This window comes from Cetorhinus maximus, chromosome 8 (genome assembly GCF_964194155.1).
Source record: "Cetorhinus maximus chromosome 8, sCetMax3.hap1.1, whole genome shotgun sequence".
NCBI lineage: Eukaryota > Metazoa > Chordata > Chondrichthyes > Lamniformes > Cetorhinidae > Cetorhinus > Cetorhinus maximus.
Genome location: NC_135886.1, coordinates 27,459,165 through 27,486,581, shown reverse-complemented (window position 1 = coordinate 27,486,581; position 27,417 = coordinate 27,459,165). Strand labels below are relative to the sequence as shown.

The 27,417-nt window shown below is 40.7% G+C and overlaps 1 protein-coding gene across 2 annotated transcripts in view; it reads right to left on the bottom strand.

Moving 5' to 3' along the window:
- LOC144683527 (TBC1 domain family member 22B-like) overlaps positions 1-27,417 on the bottom strand; it is a 370,874-nt gene that overhangs the window by 103,454 nt on the left and 240,003 nt on the right. For both annotated transcript variants that reach the window (XM_078546604.1, XM_078546605.1), the window contains exon 10: positions 26,503-26,578. In XM_078546604.1, the coding sequence (XP_078402730.1) occupies positions 26,503-26,578 (76 nt within the window). The remainder of the gene's footprint in view (positions 1-26,502; positions 26,579-27,417) is intronic.

Sequence of the window (27,417 nt, the reverse complement as noted above, 5' to 3'; positions counted from 1 at the left end):
CAAGATATCATCCAAGAATGCTTCTGTAAACACTACTGCTTATTACAGAAGTAAGTGTTTGGAACAAAATTGTATTTCAGCTGCATTATTCTGAGCAAACTGACAATTACACTATCTGAACTGCAAGCAGAAGTTTAATTAGACCATATTCACTGAGGTCCTTGTGATAAAACCAAAAGATATCTGGCATTCACTTGACATCTTCCTCGGTTGAGACTGGGAGCTCTCTTGTGAATGTAAGCAACACACTAAACAACAAAAATTCAAAATTTCAATCTCTTTTTGAAGTACATAGGATATAATGCTAAAATGAATGTTATTTTACATGAGAACTCCAACTAGTTTATGTTTAAGGGATCTATAATCTAGTTAAGTATCCAGTGACATTGTCCTCCAGTATTTGTGGGAAAAATATTTCCCAGCCCTGAGCAGAAACTGCCTATATTTTTGGGGTGTGAAAAATATCAAAGACCAGATTATGGCCAGGATTTTCCCCTCGGCAATTTGGGGGCAGGGCCCACTCGCCGAGGGGAAAATGACGCAGGATGACGTCAGGAGGAACCCCCGACGTCATCCCGGTCCATTTAAATCTTCAGGAAGGCGGGCGGACAGCAAAATCAGCTGTCCACCCACCGACCTGTCAATGTCCAATTAAGGCCATTGACAGGCTAATTAACCTTGTTAAAGACCCTGCCCGTCCAAGCTTAAGGCTGACGGGCAGGCCAGGAGCCCCAGCGGGTTCCAGATTATTCATGAAACTTCATCCACTAGCGTGATGAAGTTTCATGTCTGTTTTTAAAAAATGTAATAAACTGCATGTGTTTCTTATTAACACGTCCCATCTTGTGTGACATTGTCACATAAGGGGGACATGTTAATAGTTTTAATATTTCTCTATTTTTTGACTTTTCTTACCTGTCAGTAAACTCCCTGAGACAGGACTTTGCCTTTGCATGCGTGAAAGAGCGCACTTTGATAGTTGGGGATTCCCTCCTCCCCTGCACAGGAAGTGCATAGCGCTTCCTGTCAGACAGGCCGCTGGGCAGGCCTTAATTGGCCCGCCCACTCAAAATGGCATCGGGCCCAGTTTCGGCGGCGGGGGTCGGCTGCCCGCCCGCCGCCGAGCCGGTGGGGCCTGCTCGCACACCAAGGGCAAAATTCTGCCCTATATCTTCCTTTCTCCATGCAATTACATAGAATGTACACACAGAAACAGGCCATTCAACCCAACCAGTCCATGCCAAGGTTTATGATCCACTTGAGCCTCCTCCCATCTTTCCTCATTAAAAACTATCATAATCTTTTCTTCCCTTCTCCCTCATAGGCTTCTCTAACTTCCCCTTGAATGCATCTAATAATCCCTGCAGTAGCAAGTTCCACATTGTCACCATTCTCTAGGTAAAGAAATTTCTTCTGAATTCCCTTTTGGATTGCTTGGTGACGATCTCATATTGATGACCTCTAGTTATGCTCTTCTCCACAAAAGGAAACATTCTCTCTTTATCTGCTCTATCAAAATATTTCATAATTTTAAAAACAGTTGCTTGGTTGTACAGAACTTGAATTTTGCTGAAAAGAGAGACATGTTGCCTAAGCTTTTCATCTTGCACTTATTAGGTCAAACACAAGAATTCCAAATTTCAAACAATCACAACAATTCATACAACTGGAGAAAAGGGTGCTGATTGGTTGGCACATCAACTCTGATTGGCTGAGGTGTTGCCATGGAGAAAGCAACAGGGAACTACAGACTTGCCAAGCTTCCGGGTAATTTTTAAAAAGGCACAACGCTTGAAGATATTCCTTTTGTTTGCAGAGAATAGGTCCCTGCGTATGAATGCATGTCATGAGTGTAAATGAGCCACATTACAAACTCAACAGGTTATCTTAAATTGGTTAAAAGCAAAAGCTCTGAAGAAGAGTTATACGGACTCTAGCTAGCTCTGTTTCTCTCTCCACAGATGCTGCCAGACCTGCTGAGTTTTTCCATCATTTTTTGTTTTTATCTTAAATTGATTGTTAGGGTAGCTATTAGTCCACTCAGGATTGTTGCTTGCAGAGACTAGCCAGTTGCAATGAGTGCAAGACAAAAAGATTTAGCAGCATGTCTCTCTTTTCAGCAATTTTAAAGACCTAGCCTGTCAATCCTTTGCCAATGCACGCATTTCTGGTATGATCCTTGTAAACCTTCTCTGCACCTTGTCCAGTGCCTCTACATCCTTTTTTTCAAACAATACAGCAACCAGAATTATATACAGTCCTCTAACTGCGGTCTAATCATGGATCAGAACAGGTTTTGTATAACTTCTTTTGCTTTTCAATTCTATCCCTCTAAAATAAAGCCTAGTGTGGTTTGCTTTTATGGCCTTGCTAAGCTATGGTGCATTTTTTTTGTTTGGTGAATTTGTACTCCGAGATCTTCTTGTTCCTCCATCCCACCTAGATTCGAACTTTCCAAGTGATAAATGGTCCCCCGACCAAAATGTACTTGCTCACATTTATCCATGTTGCCAATTATGTGCCCATTCTGGAAGTTTATAAATGTCCTGTAATTTGTTGCCATCCTTCTCAGCATTTACTATCCACCACCACCGCACACCGCCCCCCTGCCCAACCCCAAATTGGTGGCATCCGCAAATTTAGAAATTGTGTTTTTGACTCCAAAATCCAAATTGTTAATGTAAGTTGTGAACAGCAGTCAGCCCAGCACTGATCTTTCTGGAACACCACTTCCCACCTTCTTTTGAAGATGAATACAATGACTTATTTCAATAATGCCTTTTTAACAGACGTCCCACACGTTAGCTACGATGCACTTGAATTTGCAATTTTCTTCATCTATGGGCAGAATTTTCCCCCCGTCGGGGTGGGGGAGTTGAGGCGCGGCGCCATTTTACATGGGCAGGCCAATTAAGGCCTTCCCAGCATGACGTCCGCAGGGAAGCGCTATGTGCTCCCTCTGTGGGCGGGGGGAATGCCTAAAATTGAGAGTGCGCTCTTTCGCGCATGCGCACGAAAGAGCGCACTCATCTCCCTGAGGCTAAGTGCTGCCTCAGGGAGATCGCCTTTACTTTCAAAGATATTAAAAATAGAAAATAAAAAATTCCCTTACATGTCCCCTCATGTGACAATGTCACATGAGTTGGGACATGTTCATAATTTCCAAAACAACTTTATTAAAATTTTGAAAACCCTACATGAAACCTCATCCCGCCAGTGGATGAGGTTTCATGTTTTTTCTAGTTGCCGCTGGGGCTCCTGGCCTGCCCACCAACCTTAGGGTTAGACGGGTAGGTCCACTAATTACTTTAATTGACAGGTCAGTGGGCACGCAGCTGATTTTGCTGTGCCCCCGCCTTCCTGAAAATTTAAATTGGGCGCGGTGACGTTGGGGAGTTCCGCCCGACGTCACCACGCATCATTTTACACGTCGGCGAGCGGGCCCCACCCCCACTCGCCGATGGTAAAATCCTGCCCTATGAATTTTTGGTGATTGATACACTAATGATTGCTGAACATTGAAAAAGAATGCATCAGCCAGCAGTTTGTTGATTCATAAATTTGCATAAAGCTATGAGCTTTGATCCTAGAATAATTGGGAAGTTTGGCCAGCCAAGGCTTTTTGTCACTTCTTTCTGGGTTTGGTCCAACTCCAGATAAGACGAGCAGAAAATGAAAACTATTTAAAGTCTGCAATGTTAGAAATTCACTCTGGTTAACTTCTGCGGTCATAGTAGGAGAGGTGCCCTCCAGTTGATCACTTTGTAACCTTGAAATTAATATCTGGACACTTTTATGTGTCTTAAGAATCCTTATAAAGTATGAGTTATTAGTAAGCATAAAACACATGGCCAGGGCATATAAAGAAAACTCTGCCACTACCCAGCTTTCTTTCTAAAATAAGTGATAGTGTTTTCTCTCCTCCTCCCCCCGCAAGTCACCAGATATATTATGAAATATGGTCATGTTGGAATGGGAGGCATTGACAATCTTAAGTACCGTTGCTGATACTGGAAGCAGATTGCTATCGGCATCCATGACCTAACGCCCTCAGTGCCTTACAAAATTGAATCAAGTTCTTGCAGCTAATGGTGGTTGTGGAACATTATGGCAGTCACACAATTAAAAAAGACAAAACTTTGTTGGCCAAGTTTATATTTCTTGAGTTTGTTCATGAACGCAGTCACAGATTCTCTCTTCTGCATTTCATCAGTTACTAATGCATTACTCTTTGCATACTGCTTGAACATTTTTTTGCAGAACATGAACATAACTGGTCATTCTGTACCTGAACCAAGCCCCAAGGTCAGAATTTGACATAAGTTGGTAATTTTGTGGTCTAAACTTGCTTATTAAGTTAAGTCTCAGGTATACAAAGGTATACCTAGGACAAAAACAAAATCAGGACTGGCAAAATAAATTATTTTTTCTTATCCATCAAACGGCAGGAACAAGTATGTTTGACGGCAGGAGGAAAGAACTGAAGATGGACTTTGCAGTGTACTATACAGAGAGCATAGGATTGGAAAATGAAAATGCAGGGTGAAAATATTTTTAATAGAGTGGATATCACACAGTTATGACTTCTCTTGTACTGTTTAACTTATGCATGATGTGAATAATAAATTAAACAACGATGAAAATGAGGAAGAAAAATGTTACATTTTCTAACTGATGTTTGTCTAAATAAAACAATATGATAAAAGTATTTTGCATCACTAGCTGGTTTTCAGACAGAAGAAATAGGGCCCTGGGAACCTTCAGGTGACCCCACAAGAAAGATGTAATAGCCTTGGATAAAAGACAAAGCATATTTACCAGCAACTGGGATTGTGTGTGCTGGTTGCCAGTATTTACTGCACTGGAGGATGTAGGGTCATTAGGTGGGCATCAAATTTGCATGTGGTCAGCAAGCACAAGTGTCAGTTCAGGCACATTTGAGCACCTGCATGCTCTGCACAACCAGAAACTTGTGCGCTTGCCCACAGATGGCAGGGTGACTTGCCAGTTTCCCAGCTGTGCTTTCCTACTCACCCTGCGTAAGTGGATTAATCAAAAATTTTTCAAAAAAGACTGCACTTTTCATTGACGATCTGGACTGGTTTACCGGCATGGGCGCCCATTGGTAGAGCACAAATAGGAAGAGTATGCCACATGGCCCTTTCAGCCTCCTCTGCCATTCAGTAAGATCATGGCTGATCTTCTACCTCAACTCCACTGTTGGGAGTCTGATCTCCACTTCTTTTTGGGGAGAGTTTTCTCTCCGTCGGGGGGGCTGGGTGGGAGTGGGCGGGCGCTCAGCCAATTGCCACCCGCAATCGGCAGCACGCCACCATTTTACGTGGGTAGGCCATTAAAGGCCCGCCCAGCATGACGTGCAACCAGAAGCGCTCCCTGTGCGGACAGGGGGAGTAGGCTGAGTCGGGGGCCTGCGCTCTTTCGCGCATGCGCACGAAAGCGCAGAAATCTCCCTGAGGCACAGAGCTGCCTCAGGGAGATTAGTTTGATTTTTAAAAAATTAAAGACATGTCCCCTCATGTGACACTGTCACATGAGCTGGGAAATGTCTATGAATTTTATTAAAAAATTTTACTGAAGTTTAAAAACCTTCATTGAATCTCACCCCGCCCATGGGTGAGGTTTCATGATAAATGCGAGGGCCACCTGGGCTCTTCGCCTGCCCGCCAACCTTAAGGTTGGAGGGGCAGCTATGTTAATTATTTAAATTGATACTTAAATGGCCTTAATAGGCGTTTGACAGTTTGGCGGGCGCGCAGCCGACTCCGGTGCATGCCCACCGGCTTGAAGATCTGAATGACGAGCGGCGACGTCAGGACGCAAGCCTGACGTCACCCCGCGTCATTTTACGTGTCGGTGAACGGGCCCCCCCCCCCGCACGCCGACCCAAAGGTTCTGGCCTTGATTCCTATAGCATCCAAAAATCTATTAATCTCAGTTTTGAATACACTCAATGGCCGAGTACCCAAAGCCTTTTGAGGTAGAGAATTCCAATGATTCACAACCCTCTGATTAAAGAAATGTCTTTCATCTCAGTCCTAAATGGTTGATTCCCTATCCTGAGACCATGACCCTAGTTTTTGACTCTCCAGCCTGGAGACACAGCTTCTCCCACATCTGCCCTATCAAGCCATTGAACAATTTTATACATTTCAATTAGATCACATCTAATTCTTCTAAACTGCAGAGAATATAAGCGTACCCTAATCAATATCTCCTCATAAAACAACTCTCTCATCCTAGGAATCAGTCGACTGAATCTTTATTACATTTCTTCTAAGGCAAATATATCCTTCCTTAGGTATGGAGATCAGAATTATACACAGTCTTCAAGTGTAGTTTCATCAAAGCCTTATATAATTGCAGCAAGACTTCCTTCCCCTACCCTCCAAACCCCTTACAATAAAGGCTAACATGCCACTTACCTTCCGAATTGCTTTCTGTGATTTGTGTACGAACATATGCCAGTCTCTCACTTTTTATAAAATATTCTGCCTATTTTTCCTACCAAAGTGGATAATTTGACACCTCCTCATATTATACTCCATCTGTCACCATCCTACCCACACACTTAACTAGTCTATATCCCTGTTCACCCTCTTTACCTACTCCTAACAGCTTACTTTCCCACTCAGCTATGCATGGTAACAAACCTAGATGGATTACATTTGGTGCCCTCATTTACGTCAATGATATAAGTTGTGAATTGCTGAGGCCCAGGCAGTGATACTTGTGACACCGTGATATTTATAACCTGTCAACCTGAAAATGACCTATTTATTCCTTCTGATTGCTTCCTGTTTGTTAACCAATCCTCATTCCAAGCTCATCCATTATTCCCAATCCCATGAGCTCTAATCTTGTGTGACAACCCCTTCTGTGGCACCTTAAAGAATGCCTTTCGAAAATCCAAATATTCAATTCACTGGCGTCTTGTTGTCTACCCTGCTAGTTACACCCTCAAAAAATGTAAATGGATTTGTGAAACGCAATCTTCCTTTTGCAAAACCATGTTGACTCTACCTTATCACACTAGCATGGATTTTGCAGTCAGTGGCAAAGTAACAGCACTTGCCACTGACCTCAACGAAAGCTGTCCACAAAGATCTAGCGATCTTAATGGCTTAGATTTCACCTTTCCTGTTGTTACTTTCATTTCAGCATCAGCTATAAGGGTTCACCAGCATCCAGCAACAGTAATCTCATTAAGCAGGTTAAGAGCCAATCACATTGAAAAATTTTCACAGACAGCAAACCAGGAAGCAAAGAATAAAACCAGAAGCAAAATACTGCGGTTCTGAAATAAAAACAGAAAGCACTGGAAAAATTCAGCAGGTCTGCAGCATCTGTGGAGACAGTTTCGAGTCAAATATGGCCTTACTTAGGAACTGAAGCAAATTTAAAGGACAGGAAGTATAGAACACTGGTTACCCTTTACTTATTAATCATCTACAGATAACAAAATAAAAATCTGAGACATACACATTGGATTAAGGTAGAAGCTGAAATTTCATAAACTTTAGAATAAAAATTGTTTTAAAAATCAATTTTTTTTATATCTTATTGGAAAAGTTTGACACTCCACAAAAACAAAATTTGTTCTGAATGACAGTGAGGTTGTCCAACAGTAATTATGAAATTAGTACACCATTAAAAACCCAGCTACCTCATTTGGAATGGTATAGTATTTTTCAAGGATTTTTACAGCAAGATGAACAACATAAAGGTGGAAGTTTACACGAAATCAAGTGATTTATGAAGCTTTCCACCTGCGGGGCTTTAACATGGCACCCTGTGGAAGTCCGTGGACAGCAACTTCTGGGTTGCTGCATTTAATTGAGTACGTGCAGAAGCCAGATGCTCCATGCTAGGCACTTTATAGCCTTCCGGACTGAATATTGAATTCAACAACTTTAGATCTTGAACTCCCTCGTCCATCTCCACCCCCTTTCCGTCTCTTCCCCCTCCCTTTTGATTTTTCCAATAATTTATACAGATTTTTCTTTTCCCACCTATTTCCATTATTTTTAAATCTATACCTGTAATGCCCTGTCAGTCTTTCCACCCCACCCCCACTAGAGCTGTACCTTGAGTGTCCTGCCGTCCATTCTTAATTAGCACATTCCCCTAGATAATATCACCACCTTCAACACCTCTTTGTTCCTTTATCTGTGACATCTTTTGATTATCTGCTCCTATCACTGCTTGCTTGTCCCTACAATCACCGCCCCCCCCACAACTTCTCTCCCCCCACCCTCCACACCACCTTAAACCAGCTTATATTTCACCCCTCTCCTATTTTTACTTAGTTCTGTTGAAGGGTCATGAGGACTCAAAATGTCAACTCTTTTCTTCTCTGCCGATGCTGCCAGACCTGCTGAGTTTTTCCAGGTAATTCTGTTTTTGAGCCAGATGCTCCTGTCAGTTTCATGGTTGTAACGGCGGTGGACGCTAACAGTTTTACCATCATTAAAACTACAACATCCAAATGCTTATGATTTTCTCACTGCCCTGTTACCAAGTCTCTAGATTTTTGTATTTTTTCCTACTACTTATATCAGACTAACTGGCCTGCACATCCCTATTTTCTCCCCCACTCCCTTCTTGAAAAGCGGGATGGCATCCAGTGCCGTCTAATCCATGTGGACCCGTACAAGAATGTAGGGACTCTGGAAGCTGAAACTCAATGCACCCATCATTCTTGCAGTTCCTTTTTTTAAAACCCTAGAATGTAGGCCACCTGGTCTTGTCGAGATTCCTTCCAACTATCTTGAGATCAGTGTGCTCAATATCACTCAGCTTAAAGACTTCCAGAATTACGCTAGGTTCTGATGAACATGGGAAGCTCCCAACATATGGATTCCAAAATAGAATGCAGGCCATGTGGAATACAAAGATTTAATTCATCCATGAGAACAATTTAGTTTTGATGAAGACATGAGCAAATTATTCAGTTGTTATTAACAATGAAATTTATTCTGCACTGCTGTTATTATCCAGCATTAGAATTTGATTAAGCGGATCCCTAATGAATATATATTTTTTAGGGACAATGTATAGTTTTAAGTTTAATTTCTATTTTGTATTCGGGTATTAAGAAAGGTGAAATCTGGCTTTAGTTTCATTTAGACGTTTTTGTGAGTTGGGTGCCGGGAAGTCTGGGGCCCTGCTTGTACACTTGCATTTTTTAGTGAGGTTTTACAACTCGAAGTGAACAGATGGGTTACCAAGGGTTAGTAGTTTGAATTGGAAAAAAGGGGAGAAAGAAAAAGAAAAAGAAAGATTGAAAGAAATAGAAATGTGAAAATGTGAGCTTGAGTTTCAAAGAGAGAAAGAAATCAGACTACATGGCTTGGCTAGAGAAAAGCTTAGAATAAAGAAAGAGATAGTAGTTCAAAAGATGATCCTGAGGAGTTTGATTTATCCAAAAATCTTCGTTTAGTGCCTAAATTTTCAGAGGATGAAACTGAAAGATATTTCACCTCATTTGAAGATAGCTATGAAGTTGAAGTGGCCAAAAGATACCTGGAACTTATTGTTACAAAGTGTCCTGTCAGGTACAGATATGAATGTGTACACTCGTCTGTAAGAGGAACAGTCTGCAGACTGTGAAGAAGTTAAAAGAGCAATGCTCAATGCTTTTGTGCTTGTCCCTGAAGCTTATCAATTACAGTTTAGGACCATAATAAAGAAACCTAATCAGACATTTGTGGAATTTGCAAGAGAAAAAGAAATGTTATGGGATCAGTGGTTTTGAGTACTGAAGTTAGAGGAAACTTGAGAATGTGAGGGAAATCATGATTATGGAAGAATTCTGAAATAGTATTCCAGTAACTATTAAGGCTTATTTAAATAAGTGCAAGTATCAAAGATCCGAGAAGCGGCAATTTTGGCTGATACCTATGATGTCTCAGACAGACGGTTGCATGTGGGGAAAGGTCATTGGGGAGTCAACAAGGAAATTGTACGAATAGAAAATGGAAAAGGTACTAGTTCTAAGGAACAAACAGAAGAACGCCAAAATAGTAAGAGAGATAGGCTAGAACCTAAAAGTGATCTAAAAAAAATAAGCTTCCATTGTATAAGATTGGACATACTAAAACTAATTGCTGGAAATTAATGGGAGACCTCTTACACTAGTAGGAATGCTTATGGAATCCTCAGAAAAGGTTGTACCAGGAAAGGAAATGGGTATTAAAACCGTAGCAGTGGTACAGGTGAAACGTGTTCCCTCAGAACCTACTAGGAATGAGGATATGGCACAGGATAGTCAAGAAAATTCTTCCTCTATTACTGCTAAAGTGAGTTAAGCTACTGGAGGTTCTGGATGTTTTATCTCAAAGGGAAATGTGTTCTCTTTCTCCTCCAATAAAATAAGTAAACAAATTATGGAAAGGTTTAAAGATTTTATTTAAAGAGGAAGTATTCCCTTATTTTTCTAATAAAGGAGGCAAACCAAAAAAGATATTGTGAGACACTAGAGCAAATCAGTCACTGATACTGGCTGATGACAATGTTTATCTTTCAGAGGGGCTAATGAAGGAAAAAATATTAATTGGAGATATACACAGAGGTAAGAGTGACATGGTAAGCAGAGAAGTTGCAGTTGGAGCAGTGCATCAAATCCCTATAGAAGGAATTGATTTTATTTTGGGGAATGGCCTGGCTGGTTCAAAAATATTAGCCTCACCAAGGGCGTTGGAACAACCAGTAGAAATGAAAGAAACAGATGCTACAGGAGGAACATTCCGGATTGTTCCCTGACTGCGTTGTGACTAGATCTCAGGCCCATAAAATTAGACAGGAAGAGGAGGAAGCTATACAAAAGGGAGGTTACTTAGAAATACAGTTATCTGACACTATTTTCAAAAACTTAAGCAAAAGGGGGAAGGTAAAGATAATGAGGCTGACATGTTTAACCCATCTTCTTTAGTAGAAATGATACAGGCTGATCCTGAGTAAAGACAGCTGTATCAAACAGGCTACTCAGAGACTCAATCAGAACCAATGCCTGAGTGTTAGTTAAAAGGCAAAGTGCTAGTGAGGAAATGGAGATCACCTCAAATGCCACCCGATGAGGAATAAGCAGTAGTTCATCAGGTGGTAGTTTCATCTGGGTATTGTAACAAAGTTTTACGAGTTGCTCATGAAATTTCAATGGCAGGTCACTTAGGGATGAGGAAAACGCAGGCTAAAATACTGGAACATTTTTATTGGTCGGCATTGCATAAAGGCACTGTTAAATTCTGCTAGACATTTCATACATGTCAGGTAGTGGGAAACCCCAATCAACAATTAATATTGGTATTAATTCCAATACCAGCTTTTGAAGAACCATTTAGCAGGGTCTTAAAAGGTTGTGGAAGACCCCTACCTACAACCAGAAGTGGGAATCAGTATCTTTTAACAATTATGGATGTTTCAACAAGATTTCCTGAGGCAATGCCTTTGAGGAAAATTACGGCAAAAATGGTAGTGAAAAAGTTAGTTTGAGCCTTTACAAGATATGGATTACCAAAGATTACAATCAAATCAAGGCTCAAATTTTATGTCACTAATATTCAAAAAAATAATGAATAGTTTGAGAATAAAACAAATTAAATGTTCAGCTTATCGACAATCGCAAGGTGCATTGGAAGGGTAGCATCAAACTTTAAAGACAACGATTAAAGCCTATCGTCAGAATGGTCATAATGATTGGGATAAAGGAATTCCATTTTTACTGTTTGCCATTAGGGATGCCCCTAATGATTCCAGAGGATTCAGTCCTTTTGAACTTATATATGGGCATGAGGTGAGAGGGCCCCTTAAATTAATTAAAGAAAAATTTAAAACCAAAGTTCAGAGACTATAACGTTGACCTATGTGTCAAATTTCCGGGAAAGATTAACCAGAGCATGTGAGGTGGCCAAAGAGCATTTGAAAATCGCTCAGCAAATAATGAAAGCTAGTGCAGATAAAAATGCCAAAGCTCAAAATTTTGTTGGAGACAAGGTGCTAGTCTTGATACCTGTTTCTGGTGAATCGTTAAAAGCGAGGTTCACTGGACCTTATCAAATCAAAAAGAAACTCACTGGTGTACATTATATAGTGAGTACTCCAGACAGGAGGAAAGATCAGTGAGTGTGTCATGTTAATATGTTAAAGCTATATTATAACAGGGTAGGCGGTCAGGAGAGGAGTATGTTTACAGCAGTAAAAGAAGTAGGGAGTGAAATAAAAATATCAAAGCGATTCGAGAAAAAATCAGGAGTCGAAAATTCTAAAGTTGACTCTCCAGTAATCAGATTGGAAAACATGGAGGTACTTAAAAATTTAGATGTAATATTATGGTATCTTCCAGAAAACTGGAAGGTGACTTACGAAAGCTATTACAAACTTATAAATCGATTTGCATAAATAGGCCAGGGAAAACGTCTTTGGCCATAAATGATGTTAATGTGGGAGTGTATCACCATAAAGCAACATTCTTAACAAACTCAATCCAGAGAAGTTAGCCCAAGTGAGGGAAGAGATCAAGTTCATGATGGAAAATGACATTACTGAACCGAGTCACAGTAGCTGGAGCTCACTTATTGTAATGGTACCAAAGCCAGATGAGTCACAATGATTATGTATAGAGTACTGCAAAGTCAATGCAGTAAAATATCCGATTCTGCATTCAGAAGACTATATCGAGAAGATTGGACAAGCAAGGTTTGTTACAAAAATTGACTTATTGAAGTGATATTAGCAAGTTCCATTGACAAATGCGGCCAAAGAAATAACAGCTTTTGTAACCCCAAATAGACTTAATCAATGTAAAGTCATGCCTTTCGGAATAAAAACGCACCAGCAGTTTTTCAAAGATTAACCAACAAGGTGATTGAAGGTTCATGCAACTGTGTTGTATATAATGATGATTGGATTGTGTTCAGCCAAACCTGGGAGGAATGTTTACAATACTTGAACAAATTGTTTGATCGGTTACAAAGAGACAATTTGGACATAGACGCGACAAAACGTGAATTTGCCAAAGCAAAAGTGACTTATTTGAGCCACGCTGTGGGTCAAAGCTAAGTAGCACCTGGAGAAGCAAAAATAAGGGTTATCTTGGATTTTCCAGTGCCTAAGACAAGTCAAGAAATTCTGCAGTATATGGCATGGGTGGATCCTATTGAAAGTTTGTTCCGAACTTCAGCACTTTAGTGGCTCCCCTGACAAGCCTGTTAAAGAAAGGCAAGAAATTTGAATAGACAGAGGAGTGTCAAAGTGCCTTTGACAGTTTGAAAGCTGTACGGACTACCGCACTGGTTTTAGCAGCAACAATTATGCTAAACCATTTAAACTGGTTGTTTATGCCAACAACATAGGTGTTGGTACAGTTTTATGACAAGAGGACAAGATAGGGATTGAACGGCCAGTCAGTTACTTTTCTCAAAAGTTAGCAAGTTCCATTGACAATGAAAACTGACAAAAAGTCAGTTACTTTTCTCAAAAGTTAAAATCTTACCAGCTGAAATACTCAACTGTGGAAAAAGAGACTTTTGAGTTTGGTGTTGGCTCTACAACATTTTGAAGTCTACATGTCCAACAGCTCTGCAGAGACTGTTATTTATATGGACTGTAATCCTTTAACCTTTTTAGCAAAATTTCATACCAAGAATCTGAGACTTTCGTTAGAATTTAATGCTATAACCATACAATTTGAAAATCATTCATGTAGCAGCAAGAGACAATATCATAACAGATACTTTATCAGGGACAAATATGGAGGAACCAAAATGTCATGATCAAAATGGACTTGAGTAGAACATGATTTATCTGGAAAAGTCCTTGTGTATTTGATGTAAATGCATCGTTACCGCTGGAGTAACATCTGTGTAAGTAATATCGAGTTAATGATAAGAGGAGATTGTAATAGAAAATGAAAAAGCCTCTTAAAGGTACCATTTCATTTTTTTTCTGTGAGGAAGTGTTCAGAACAATGCATAGCTTTAAGTTTAATTTATATTTTGTATTTGGGAATTAAGAAAAGTGAAACCTGGTTTGTTTCATTTAGAGGTTTTTGTGAGTTGAGTGCCGGGAAGTCTGGGGCCCTGGTTGTACACATGCATTTTTATTGAGGTTTTGCAACTCGAAGCGAAGAGATGGGTTACCAAGGGTTTAGTAGTGAAGTTAAAACAAAACAAAGTAGAAAAAAACTGTGCTGTTGCCTAGCTACAGGGGTCCAGAGACACACACAGACAGGGAAACACAGGAGGGCGGTCAGTTAATGTGTGCATACCAGAGAATGCAGACAGAAGGTCTAATCTCTCTACTAAGAAATCCTGCAAGCCCGCCAGGGAACTAAGTTTAGGGAACTCATGTGTTTGCTCTGAAGCTGAAGTAATAGAGAGTTTAGATTGTGGTTTTTGGGTGTCTTAGGGAGAGATACCAGCTGAAGTAAAGCATCTAGTGAATGCTCAGAAGTCTGCTGGAATAAAAATGTTTGAAACTAAGCTAACCCAAGCAAAAAAACCTGGGTGGTGAAACAGTGGAAAATCTTTACTGGGATTGTGTGTCTGTAAGGGTTGCTGGGATAAAAGGAATAGTGAGAGTTTGAATCATTTTCTGCTATCTGTAATGTCGCTGGACTATCAATCCAGAGACTTAGGGTAATGCTCTGAGAACCTGGGTCCGAATCCAGCCATTGCAGATGGTGGAATTTGAATTCAATAAAAATATGGAATTAGAAATCTAATGATGACCATGAAACTACTGTCGATTGTTGTAAAAACCCATCTGGTTCACTAATGAAATTTAGGCAAGGAAATCTGCCGTCCTTAGCTGGTCTAGCCTACAGGTGATTCCAGACCACAGCAATGTGGTTGATTCTTAAATGCCCTCTGAACAAGGGCAATTAGGGATAGGCAATAAATGTTGGCCTAGCCAGCGACCTCCACATCCCAGGAATGAATAAAAAAAAATCTTTCCAACCTTTTTGTCTAGTGTAATATAACTCATTTTTCTTATTTAATAAATGTTGCATTTTTTGCATTAACAGTACACTGGTAGTCTCTTGTGAATGTATTCAGTAACTGACCTCCAGTGGTTTCTCAAAAAAAAACAAAGTTAGGATCTACCAAGCCAGGTTTAACTCTGGGATCTGACTTGTCCAATACTATAATTACTTCTAAAGGTCATCTCTATAGTGCATCACAGATGCTACACAAAACATTGTTAGATAAAACATTTATTTCACAAGTGAAGATTATGAGGGCCATTTTCAATTGAACTCCATTTTATCCCATAGGATCAGATTATGATGGTCTACTGGGAATCGTGTTTTATTTTTCTATTGCTGTCATAGATAATTTAACGGTGTTACAAAGTCAGTTTAAATAACCGAGCACCCAGCTTTTGTGTTTTAAAAATGAAGAAGGTTAATTTATTTCTTACATACTTACCCCGGGGAGGCTAACGAAAACATGATATTTCATTCACACGACTTACACACAAAAACTAGGTAGTTGAAGGTAAAAGAGTAATTATAAAAATGGAATTCAATTCAGTCTCCATTTTGGTGCAGGCCTGATGTTTCATAGACGAGTTGTTACCTTAGCTGAAGTGAAGGTTTCGAAAATGCAGAGATTTCTCAGCAATGGTGATGGTTCCTAGTGTTGGTCTGCTCAGAGGTTGTTTTCACAGTAGGCTTGAAGATGGAACAGGTTAAAGAGGAAAAAGAAGCTTAATTCTTCTTTCAAGACATTGTAGGGACTGTAGTTACTTTGCTGGTTAACTGGCAGCAGTGGTTGAAGGCTTTGCTTGTCAGACCCTCCCTCTTTCTGATGGAATTCTGTATCTCTGAAGATGTCTTCGTAAAACAGTTTGAATTTTTCTGCTATACTTTCAGCAGGGAGCCAAGATGGCTGAATTATCAAGTGACCTCACATCAGTGTTGAGCCATGGTCCCAAATAAGGAATTATGGTAATTTAAATAACAGTCTGAAGTTTAGTTTTCTCCAACCTGTGGGTTTTTTTAAGGTTGCCAAAGCCTTTTGTGCGGAGGCAAATTTGCATTTTTACAATGAAGGTGTCGATGGAGTTTAGTTTATCTCCTGGCCGAAACCACAGTGATTCATTACCAGAAAAGGTATCTTTGTCCTCTTGAGAAATAAGATGGTTTAATCCACAAAAACTCTCTTGTAGCTCTGAGGAGCCATCTTAAATTCCAGCTTTATTTATTTTAAAATATAGACTTTAAAATGTCTTTAAAAATTTATAATACCATCATTAAGGTACTGTGACATGATATGCCATCCTCCTACAGACAAAAAATGTAATCCTATTACATTTTTACATGGTTTTCTTGCAAACCAAAAAATAAAATGCACACATTCACTCTCCATACATACTTTAACTTTCACACACTCGGATATCTGATGCAAATAGTTTCCTGTTGCATTCCTTCCCTCTTAAAATTCCCCCAGTTATGTTTTATCGGCAAATGTTTATTAATGTTAATACACAAAATTTCAAGATTGCTGACTTCACAGGCATTGGCAGTTCAGTGCAGTTAAGATTTGAGAACAGCTCCAGATTCAGGCTGATTATTAAAGCACTGTCGAATTTCACCAGGCTGTTTATGTGTGAAGATCTTTAGCATGCAGCTTGAACTGACTGTTTGGGGCAGGCAATGAGGTAGGCCGGGGTGTTGGGGGTGTGGGGTGGGTGGTCAGTAGTGCAGGGGAAGTTCTGCAAAGCTCTTTCATGGCCATGCCTGCAATCCAGGACTTTCTTAAATTAAGTTTTAGGTCACTGAGGATTTGTATTTCGAGGGTGGTGGTGTGGGGTGTATTGGGTTTACACCCCTGTGAGGTTTGCATCTCATCTTCCACACCCCATCTTCAGTTCCGCCTTTAGTTTTGCCACTAAACTGCTGGGTTTGGTGAGGTTTAAGTTTTTAACCAGATCCTTTTGAATGGTTTGTGTTTAAGTCTGTGTCAGCTACATTTGAACTTTCCTTGTGGCTGCTATGAATGCAGTTTAGCTTCAGGGGTAATGACTTACCCATTTTGGTTATTGTGGGGATGTGCTGGTTTCCAATCTGTCCCATGTCCTTTGGGATACCACTGCCCACTGGTGATTGGCCAGCTTCTGCTGCACTGCCCTGTGGCTCTTCAACTGGATGAGGCATTTCCCTCACCATCTGATTGTCTGCTCAGGAGCTCTCTCTGCCCCTATTTAAATCGGAAAAGGTGTCTGCTAACCAGACCTCTGGTTCAGTTCCTTCATTCTCTTTAAACTCTATGGGCCTTTCGTTGACCTCTTTTAACCCTGTTGGCCCGGTTTTAGCCTTTTTAACTTCTCTGGGTTCTATTCTGATCAGTGCTAACACTGCAGGTTCTACCCTGGCACCATTTAATTCTGTAGGCTTTTCTTTAGCCTCTTGCAGGACCTTTGTCTCTACCTCAGCCTTCTGCACCTGTGCAGAAATCTGTTGGTTTTCCCCAGTCTCCCTGGACTCTTTGGAGTTACTACCTTCCGACCGGCCAATGTGTTTCCTCACAAAAGATCTATCCCTTGCATGGGCAAGCTTAGGATCACACCTGCCATAGCCCTGTAATGAGCTTGCCCTGCAAGTAAATTTTCACTAGTGGCACTTATACACATTCACCAGAGAATCTTTTGACTAGCTCGCTGGTATTCATCAGGCTTTTGGGTTTTCACTAATTTTGGAACTCACTAATCCCTGCCATTAGCAGAATAGGCAAACAGTCAGTACCTGGAGAATGTTGATTTCCTTCTACGGGCCACTTCCCCCTTAAATACAAAATCCCGGTAGGTATCTGGGCCTTCAGTTACATTTGAACAGAAACTCATGACTTTCATGGCCACAGGCACTGAGGCGTTTTGCATGCCAACAGTTTTCTTTGATATGACGTAGCTTGCCAGTGAAAGCAAGCAGGGTATCATACTGCTGATTTGCTTCCCAGGTTCTTTCTTTTAGAAGTTGAGGATGGGTCTGCCCTGTTTTTACTATTCTTCTTTCCTATGGAGTCTATTTCGGTTCCGTCCGTCTCGTTTTTGTCTCTCCCTTGCTGGAAAAGGTTACCTGACCCAAATTTGCTTTGTTTCAGTGGCTTGTGGGTCAAATCATGGTCATCAGCCATAATTGCTACAGCTCTAACTGTGGAAACCTTTTGCTCCTCCTTTGAGGAGGAGATAGATAGTTTTTAAACTCCTCTAGCAGTACCAGTTCTCTTATCCCTTTGTAGGTGTGATCTATCTTTAAAGTTCCGACCCAGCGGTTGAAAGTTATCTGTTTAAAATATTTCGAATTCTAGGTAGGTTGAATGGCCTTTTTATGAGAATTTCGGAATTGTTGGCAGTCGGTCTTCAGTGCTGGTTCACAGGCGCTGAGGATTGCACCCTTTGTCTGTTCATAACCGGCAGACATTTCAGCAGACAACATTTAGTAAACTTCATAAGTTTTCCCCACCAGCTAATCCTATATAAGGAGCGTTCAAAATTCTGGTGGGCAATGCAACTGAGCTTCTCAAAAAGAAAGTCTCCGCACCTCCCTCTTCAAACTTTGGGACAAATCGGGAGCACTTTAAAGACATCAATATTTGTCTCTGGGCTAAGGAAATTTAAATTGCAAGTAGGTAAATTTATGTTTTCCCTAGCTGCTGCAATTTGTCTTACTTCTCTATCTTTGTGTCTGTATCTCCATCTCAAGCTTTTGCAGTTGGAAAACCCTCTCTTTCACTTGGGCTTCCCGTTCTCTTGCTCTCTCTTCCCTTTCTCTCTTTTTCTCTAGAAAGTCTAGCCTTCATTCTTCCAGACACATTTTGGCTGGGGCAATCTGGTCTGTTTCAGGTTCTGCTTCTTTCTACCTGTACCCACTCTGGAGCAAGTTCCAAATGCTCGGCCAACATCTTTAGAAACTCAACTCTCCTTGCTTTATTGCATATTTTAAACTCTCACCTGCTTAGCTACAGTTTTTAGCTGTTCTCCTTGCCAAAATGCATTCGCATTGTAAGTGGCCATCTTATTTCCTATTGTTAGTACACTGCTGCAACTTTAGCTTTGTTACTTTGTTACCTTTCTACTTTCAATTCCTTTAAATTTCAGATTTATCTAATTTGCAATGTATTTTATCCTGGATGACAGCCAATTGTCATGGACAATTTTAAGGCATTATCTTTTCTTGCCTGTGATCAAATATATTTGTATGTGGATGTGTGTATTTTCTTGCCCTAGGAGTGATTGAGTCAATTTAAATAAATAACCCAGCAGCAAGTTTTTGTATTTTAAAAATGAAAAAGGTTAGCTTATTTCTCAGACAATTGCCCTGGAGGTTAACAAAAGCCATGATGTCTCACACAATTCACCCACACTGTCACACACACAGAAACTAGATACAGTTGAAGGTAAAACTGTAATTATAAAAATGGAATTTAACTCAGGGCAGAATTGTCCCAAAATTGCACTAAGTGCAGTAGCGGGCGTGAAAAATGACACTTTACCCGCTGGCTGTAGTGGCGGGTTTTCACACTGTACTGTCCCCTTCACGCTTCAGAAATTATGCAGTCATGGGAAACACGCTGTCTCTCTGGTGGGCGGCTTTGATTTGCCTACCATGCCGTTACCTCGCCACTTCCTCGCTCTGGGTGCCATATTTAAACTGCAGTCGCGCACACAGTTCTCAATACTTGCAGCTTAGGACTGCTCCAGTGAAGACATCGGCCATCCAGTGCAGAAAAAGGATGAATGGTCTCATCCGTGCCACCAGGGTGAGTCAACCATCTCATCACTCTCAACTCACCCATTCACAAGCCCATCACACATTCACTGGCATCTCACTCACTGCCAGCTCAAGGAACATCGCACTCACTCTCTCACATACACAGTCATCCAATTGTTCTGCAATGTTCTAAAAATTGCAGAACTTTGCAGAATTGTAAATGTTCTAAGATGCACATTAATTTGCAGTCTGTGCCCAAGGGGTGAAAAATTCTGGAGCATTTGGTGGCACATTCATGCTCTTGCGTTGCTTGAGTGGGCAGAAATGCTTCAGAAACCTAACTCTAAGCATGTCAATGGAGCTGCTGCTGAACGGTCTCAGCTGCGGAAGAATGCTTACTTTTGACAAGCTTTTCCAAGTGCGTGGTCGCCTCCCTCCACCCAGCATGTGCTTGTGTACTTCCATCAGTCTGTGCTGCCTCCCCCCGCACCGCCCGGCCTCATCCTCACTGCAGCCTTTGCCCCAGCACCACATTGAAAGCCAGCTGGGAAAAAGCGACATACCTGTGCTCCCCACCACACCAAATGCAGTGCCACTTCCTTGATGTCCTATGGGTGATCTTTGTAACTTCTGAGCAAGGGTGTATGTGCTCATGTGTGCGCTCACCTCTGAGTTCCCCTCAAAGTTCAACTTGCCTGGTGTACCCTTTTAAAGGCGGTCATAAATTACGCTGTTCTGAACTCCCGCGGATGTGTGAGGCAAATTTGATGTGGGGGGGGGGGGGATGATTCCAGCATGCAGGCACAATGATGAGATGCAAATGATGTTGGACAGCGAGAAACGCGGCCCGCCACTGACGGGCGGAACGGACGATCGCAAACTGGTTTCACGATGGCATAAAAAGATTTTTGGCCTTCTTGCCATATTGTCTGCTCACAGCATCAAACATGCCCACCACCAATGTGAGTGGAAAATTCCGCCTTTGGTCTCTATTTCGGTGCAAGCCTGATGTTTTGGGTCAAGTTGTTACATTAGCTAAAGCGAAGGTCTCGAAAATGCAGAGATTTCTCAGTAGCGGTGATAGTTCCTAGAGTTGATCTGCCTGAAGGCTGTTTTCACAGGTAGACTTGAAGATGAAATCAGTTAGAGAGAGAGAGAGAGAGACTTAGTTCCTCTTTCAAGGCATTGTAGGTAATTACTAAGCTGCAGTGGTCAATAGCTTTGCATGTCAAGCCATCTCTCTCTCTCTGATGAAATTTTGTTTGCATCCCTAAAAAGCAGTTTGAATGTTTCTGCTATATCTTTAGCAGGGAGTCAAGATACCTGCTATATCATGTGACCTCACATCAGTGTTGAGTCATGGTCCCAAATAAGGGATTGTGGTAATTTAAATAACAGTCTGAAGTCTTCTTCCACCTGTGGATTTTTTAGGTGGCCAAAGCCTTTAGATTTGACAAGGCAAATTTGCATTTTTTACAATGAAGGTGTTGATGGAGTTTTGTTTATCCTCTGGCTGAAACCACAGTGAGTCAATGTCAGAAAAGGTATCTTTGTCCTCTTGAGAAATAAAATGGTTTAATCCACAAAAACTGTCTTGTAGGTCTGATGAGCCATCCTAAGTTCCAGCTTTATTTATTTTAAAATATAGTCTTTGAAAATATGTCTTTAAAGGTTTATAAATACCGTCACGCAAGTACTGTGTCATGACACTGCATTATTGTAAACACCAAAATGCAGTGGATTTAAAAATTATCTCATTCTGAAATAGAGCTGTGAGTGATTTAAAGAAAATCATACGTGGAATAACAGTGAATCAACATTAACAAGGAATACTATTTGTGCAATATTTATGTAAAACTTCTGTGCTGCAGTTGAAAGTTCAAAATAATGCCCATTGTAAGAGTGGAGGTTTTGTCTGTCACAACAGTCTGTTCTTTTAGAATGAAGTTTGAAGTACTGTACACCCCCATCCAAACATTCGTAATTTCATGACCTTAAATAAGGATGCAAACTTGATGTCTCCTAAAAACATAAGTTGGTCCATTTAAATTGGGAACAGTAATTACAGAATTGATAGGAGGGAATTGTTGCTTCATTGAAGTCCATCCTTCACTATAATGTTAGTATGAACAGAAATTCCAAAGTCAAGGCCAGGGTTGATATATTGGGCAACCAATGGCAGAAATCTAGGGATTGGGCAGTTGAAGGTAAAAGATCATGTGATGACATCTCGGGAATTTGTCCAGCCAGAGTTGGCAACCCTATTAGGCACCCAATTATTGAAGTTATGAACCACGGACTTTTGTTTCAATGACATTTCTACCTCACTTTCTTAAAAAAAACTGAACCAAGACTTCGTTTGTCACAATATTCCAGAATCTATTCCACTCTAACTTTACTGTGCAATGCACAATGGTAAGACCAATCTCTATTTAAAAGCCTTGTTTATTTTCATTTGGACACTGGCTTCTAACAAAAGACATTTTCAGCCAGAAGCTGGGTTTTGAACTAGCAAACGTGCCTCAAGTCTGGTACATTTTGTTTGCACCCAGGGCCACAAGCTGGTAAGCATTCAACCTTTCAAAGAATAAAGAAAGGTTGCTACAGGTGTACGGAGTTTTGCTGAGACCACACCTGGAGTAGAGTGTGTAGTTTTGGTCTCCACATTTAAGAAACGATATACCTCCATTGGAGGCGGCTCAACAAAGGTTCACTAAATTGGTCCCTGGGATGAGGGGATTGTTCAATGATGACAGGCTGAGTAAATTGGGCTTATAGTTTCTGGAGTTTCGAAGAACGAGGGGGCCTCTCATTGAAACCTACAAAATTCTGAAGGGGCTTGATAGGGTGGCCACTGAGATTGTTTCCATTGGTCAGGGAATCTAAAACATGGGACACAGTCTCAGGATAAGGGGATCATTTAGGACTGAGATGAGGAGAAATTTCTTCATTCAAAGGGCTGTGAATCTTTGGAATTCTCTACCGCACAGGGTTATGGATGCTCCATCGTTAAACACATTTAAAGCTGGGATAGACAGAATTTTGGTCTCTCAGGAAATTAAGAGATACGGGGAACGGGCGGGAAAATGGAGTTGAAGCCCAAGCTTGACCATGCTCATATTGAATGGGGGAGCAAGTTGGATGGGCCGTGTGGTCTACTGCTGCTCCAATATCTCATGTTCTTATGGGAAATTTGGTTGAATGTGCCACGGCTCAGCCAAACCTCTCTGTCACCTTCCTCAGCTCTGATCAGTGGTTTACTGATGGGCACCATCTGACTTCCACAGCAAATGGGGCTTGCAGTTGGCAGACACTTGCTGTCAATTTTCATTTGTCACCCAGAAGCTGATTCCTTCTGAGTTCCAGATGCTGGTGAGAAGGATTCCTGTGCATGCAAGAGCGTCCCAGAGCAGCTGCTTAATTGTCAGCGAGTGGGCAGTATTCAGATTCCCAGGGTGCAGCGTGAGAGGGACTTTTTCAGATTTGCCGACAGTAAATGGAACACAAAAGGCGGGTTAAAGGGGAGGAGACTCGGGTAAACTGAAAATCAGGATATTCGGGCAATTTGGAGAAAACTGTTGGGACACCGGGGCACCTAGAGAGAAACCAGGACATCTGTTCACTCAATATAATGTGGCTTTCTAAAAAGTTTCAGAGAAGGTTGCAATCTATTCATTTGGATATAGTTTTCAAAGCATTGCAAAAAGTTTTTTAAAAATCAGTTTGTTTTCAAACTAAAATACATGGTAAATATAAAAAGAAAAGGAATTGCAGGTGGAAATCAACCAAAAAGAGAAAATGCTGACTGATGTTAATTTGTCTGATCGCTCCACAAATGTTGACTGACCTTCCTTATTCTTATACTCCAAAACCTTTGTCATAAAGACAGACATTCCATGTACCTTCCTAATTGTTGCTGTACCTGCATGTAACTTTGAGATTTGTGCACAAGAACACCCAAATCCCCCTGAATACCAACACTTTTCTCTCACCTTTAAAAAAAAATTCCACCTTTCCATTATTCGTAGCAAATGCTACAAAGGGGAAGCTTCTCGCTTCCCCACATTATACTCCATCTACCAACTTCCTGTCCCAATTACTTAACGGGCGATCACCCTTTGCAGCCTTTTTACTTCCTACTCACAGCTTACTCTCCCATTTAGCTTTGCATCATTAGCAAATTTGGAGATAATACACTAGTCCCTCATCTAAGTCATTGGCATAAAATGTAAATTGTTGATGCCCAATCACTGACATTTGCAGTACTCTATTAGTTGCACCCTGCAAAATTACATGTTTATTGCTACTCTCTAGTTTTTTGTCCATTAACCAATCCTCAATCTAAGCCAATATATGACCCCCAATTCCCTTGAGCTCAAAGCTTGCATCTCAAGTAACTTATTGTGTGGCATCTTATCAAATGCCATCTGAAAATCCAAATATATTACATCTAATGGTTCCTCTTCATCTACCTTCAAAATCTCTAATAGATTTGTCATGTGCTTTCAATATGCAAATGAAATTTCTACTCTCAAACCAAGCCCTTTGTCAAGATATCCTTGTTGATCGTATTAGTAAAGCAGATGTCTAATTGTTCCAAATGATTTGCTGACCATTTAACATAGCTTTGAATATCTCAGGGGTGCAACTAAAGTTTAAAGAGACTGAAAATTGCAGAATTGAAAGCTCCATAAGAGAAATAAAAGTAAAATAAAAGGTTCATATGCAAAATATACTAGAATGTTGAGTGGGTATCAATAAAAGTCTGAATTATTCTCTAAAGAAATGTTAATTGATCTCTTTCTACTACATTTTAGGTTTGCCTAGCAAGTGCCACAGGGATCAGTGGTGGGGCCTCAACTATTTACAATCGATATCAACGAATTGGATGAAGGGACCGAATGTGTGGTTGCTAAATTTGTTAATGACATGAAGATAGGTAGGAGAGTAAGTTGTGAAGAGGACATAATGAGTCTGCAAAGAGACACAGATAGATTAAGTGAGTGGGCACAAATTTGGAAAATGAATTTTGAGAAATGGGAACTTGTCACTTTGGCAGGAAGAATAAAAAAGTGTACTCTTTAAATGGAGAGAGATTGTCAAATTGCAATACAGAGGGATTTGGGATTCCTGGTACATGAATCACAAAAAGTTGGTATGCGGGTACAACAAGTAATGAGGAAGGCAAATAGAATATTGTCTTTTATTGCAAAGGGAATGGAATATAAAAGTAGGGAGGTCCTGCTACAATTGTATAGAGCATTGTTTCTTTTCAAGGGATGTGGGCTTCGCTGGCTAGGCCAGGATTTATTGCCCATCTCTAATTGCTCTTCAGACACAATAAGATGAGCAGCCTTCTTAAACTGCTGCATTCCATGTGGTGTAGGTACATCACTGTGCTGTTAGGAAGGGAGTTCCAGGATTTTGACCCAGTGACAGCGAAGGAACAGTGATATAGTTTCAAGACAGGATGGTGTATGGCATGGAGGGGAACTTGCAGGTGCTGGTGATCTCATGCATCAGTTGCCCTTGTCCTTTTTGGTGGTAGTGGCCTCAGGTTTGGAAGGTGCTGTCAAAGTAACTTTGACGAATTGCTGCAGTGCATCTTGTAGACTGTACACACAGCTGCCACTGTGTGTCTGTGCTGGAGGGAGTGAACGTTAAAAGTTCTGGATGGGGTGCCAGTCGAGCAAGCTGCTTTGTCCTGGATGGTGTTGAGCTTCTCGGGTGTTGTTGAAGCTGCACCCATCCAGGCAAATGGAAAATATTCCATCACACTTCTGACTTGTGCCTTGTAGATGGTGGACAGGCTATGGCGAGTCAGGAGGTGAGTTACTCCCCACAGACTTCACAATACTCCAGATGAGACCTGGTGAGATCACATCTGGAGCACTCTTTACAGTTTTGATCTCCTTACTTAAGGATATAATTGCATTATAAGCAGTTCAGAGAAGGTTCACTTGACTGATTCCTGGAATGAAGGGGTTATCTTACGAGAAGTTGAACAAATTGGACCTATATTCATTAGAGTTTAGAAGAATGAGAGGTGATCTTATTAAAACATATAAAAAATCCTGAAGGGACTTGACACAATGGATGCTCAGAGAATGTTTCCCCATGTGGCAGGGACTAGAAATAGGGGACTCAGTTTAAAAATAAAGGGTCTCCCATTTAAGATGGAGATAAGGAGAAATCTCAGAGGGTCATTACTCTGTGTAATTCTCTTCCCCAGAAAGCAGCAGAGGCAGAGTCACTGAATATTTTTAAGGCTAGGTCAGACAGGTTCTTGATTGACAAGGGATTCAAAGGGTATAGGGGGTAGACAGGAGAGTGGAGTTGAGGCCATATTCAGATCAGTCATGATCTTATCAAATAGCGGAGCAGGCTCGAGGGGCCGAATGGCCGACTCCTAATTTGTATGTTCGTAAGAGAAATATTTAGGAGTTAAAAAAATAAAGATTTGAAAGGCTGACAAAGCAAGATTACTTAAAGGCAGCAACTGAATTTCTGACCTGGAAACTGCCTGATCTGATTAGATTTTTTTGCTTCTTTACATTTAATCAAATAGAACAACACGGTAAACCAATGAACTAGGCAAAATAAATCAAAACGTCAAATTTTACCAGTAAGACTACTCACCCTAGGATGAATAAAATATATTTTTACAGACAAACCTAGAGCCTATGTTAACAAGAATAACTTGGCAGAAATTTAAACAATGTTGCCACCCAAGTGATGTATTCTGGCACAGGGTTAAAATTATCCAGACTCACCATCAATTCGACTGATGAGTTCTTCAAGTGCTTTGACTTTCTTCTGAATGCCTGGTTGTGCAAAAGTGTAATTGTCCTTTAGAGAAACAAGAAATACAAACTGCTCAAATAATGCTGCAGCATTTAATCATCAATTGACAGCTATTTGCAATATTTAGTTCACTGCTGAAAGGAAAGAAGCGGAACATGATGCTAGATTTGCATGTTCCTCTACTGTACATAACTCTTTGGACTACAGTTGCCATGATTTATCAATTTGTTCACTACTGTCCTTCGGGAAAGGCAACCTACCATCCCTACCTGACCTACACATGACTCCAGTTCTCACAAAGTGGTTGATTCTAATGCCATGTGAAGTGGCTGAGTTACAGTTCAAGACAACAGTCAAGCACCACTTTCTTACGAACACTTGTCACATCTCAGGAAACAAACAGAAGCAAAATCATAAGCAACCTAATTATTTAAGTTAAACCAAGTGACCCCTACCATATATGCTCACAGCAATAGGAAAAGCCTATAAGGAATACTTATATGCTTTAAAAGTACCAATTATATGTGCAATCACGAAAAGTCAGAATTTGTGGATATAGCTAAACCTTGCAATTCTACTGGAGACTAAGCCGGTTTCCATTTTGTAAAATGTGGGAAGAAATGTCCCCTGCTTTGAATTATGAGGAAAGAGGATGTTTGAATTATTTTCCTTCTCACTTAGGAAAACTGAATTAATTTAACACTCTAAAATTATTCTGTAAAGCAAGTAATGTCAGATATTGTGTTTCTATATGAAGAAGTGAAAGGAGGTACTAAAATTAGAAAGAATTTTAATAAATGCTACAAACTTGTTCTTTCATAGTTGAAGGGTCCTGGCAGGATATAACTGGACTAAAAAGGATTTTCTCCATAAGAACTGACACA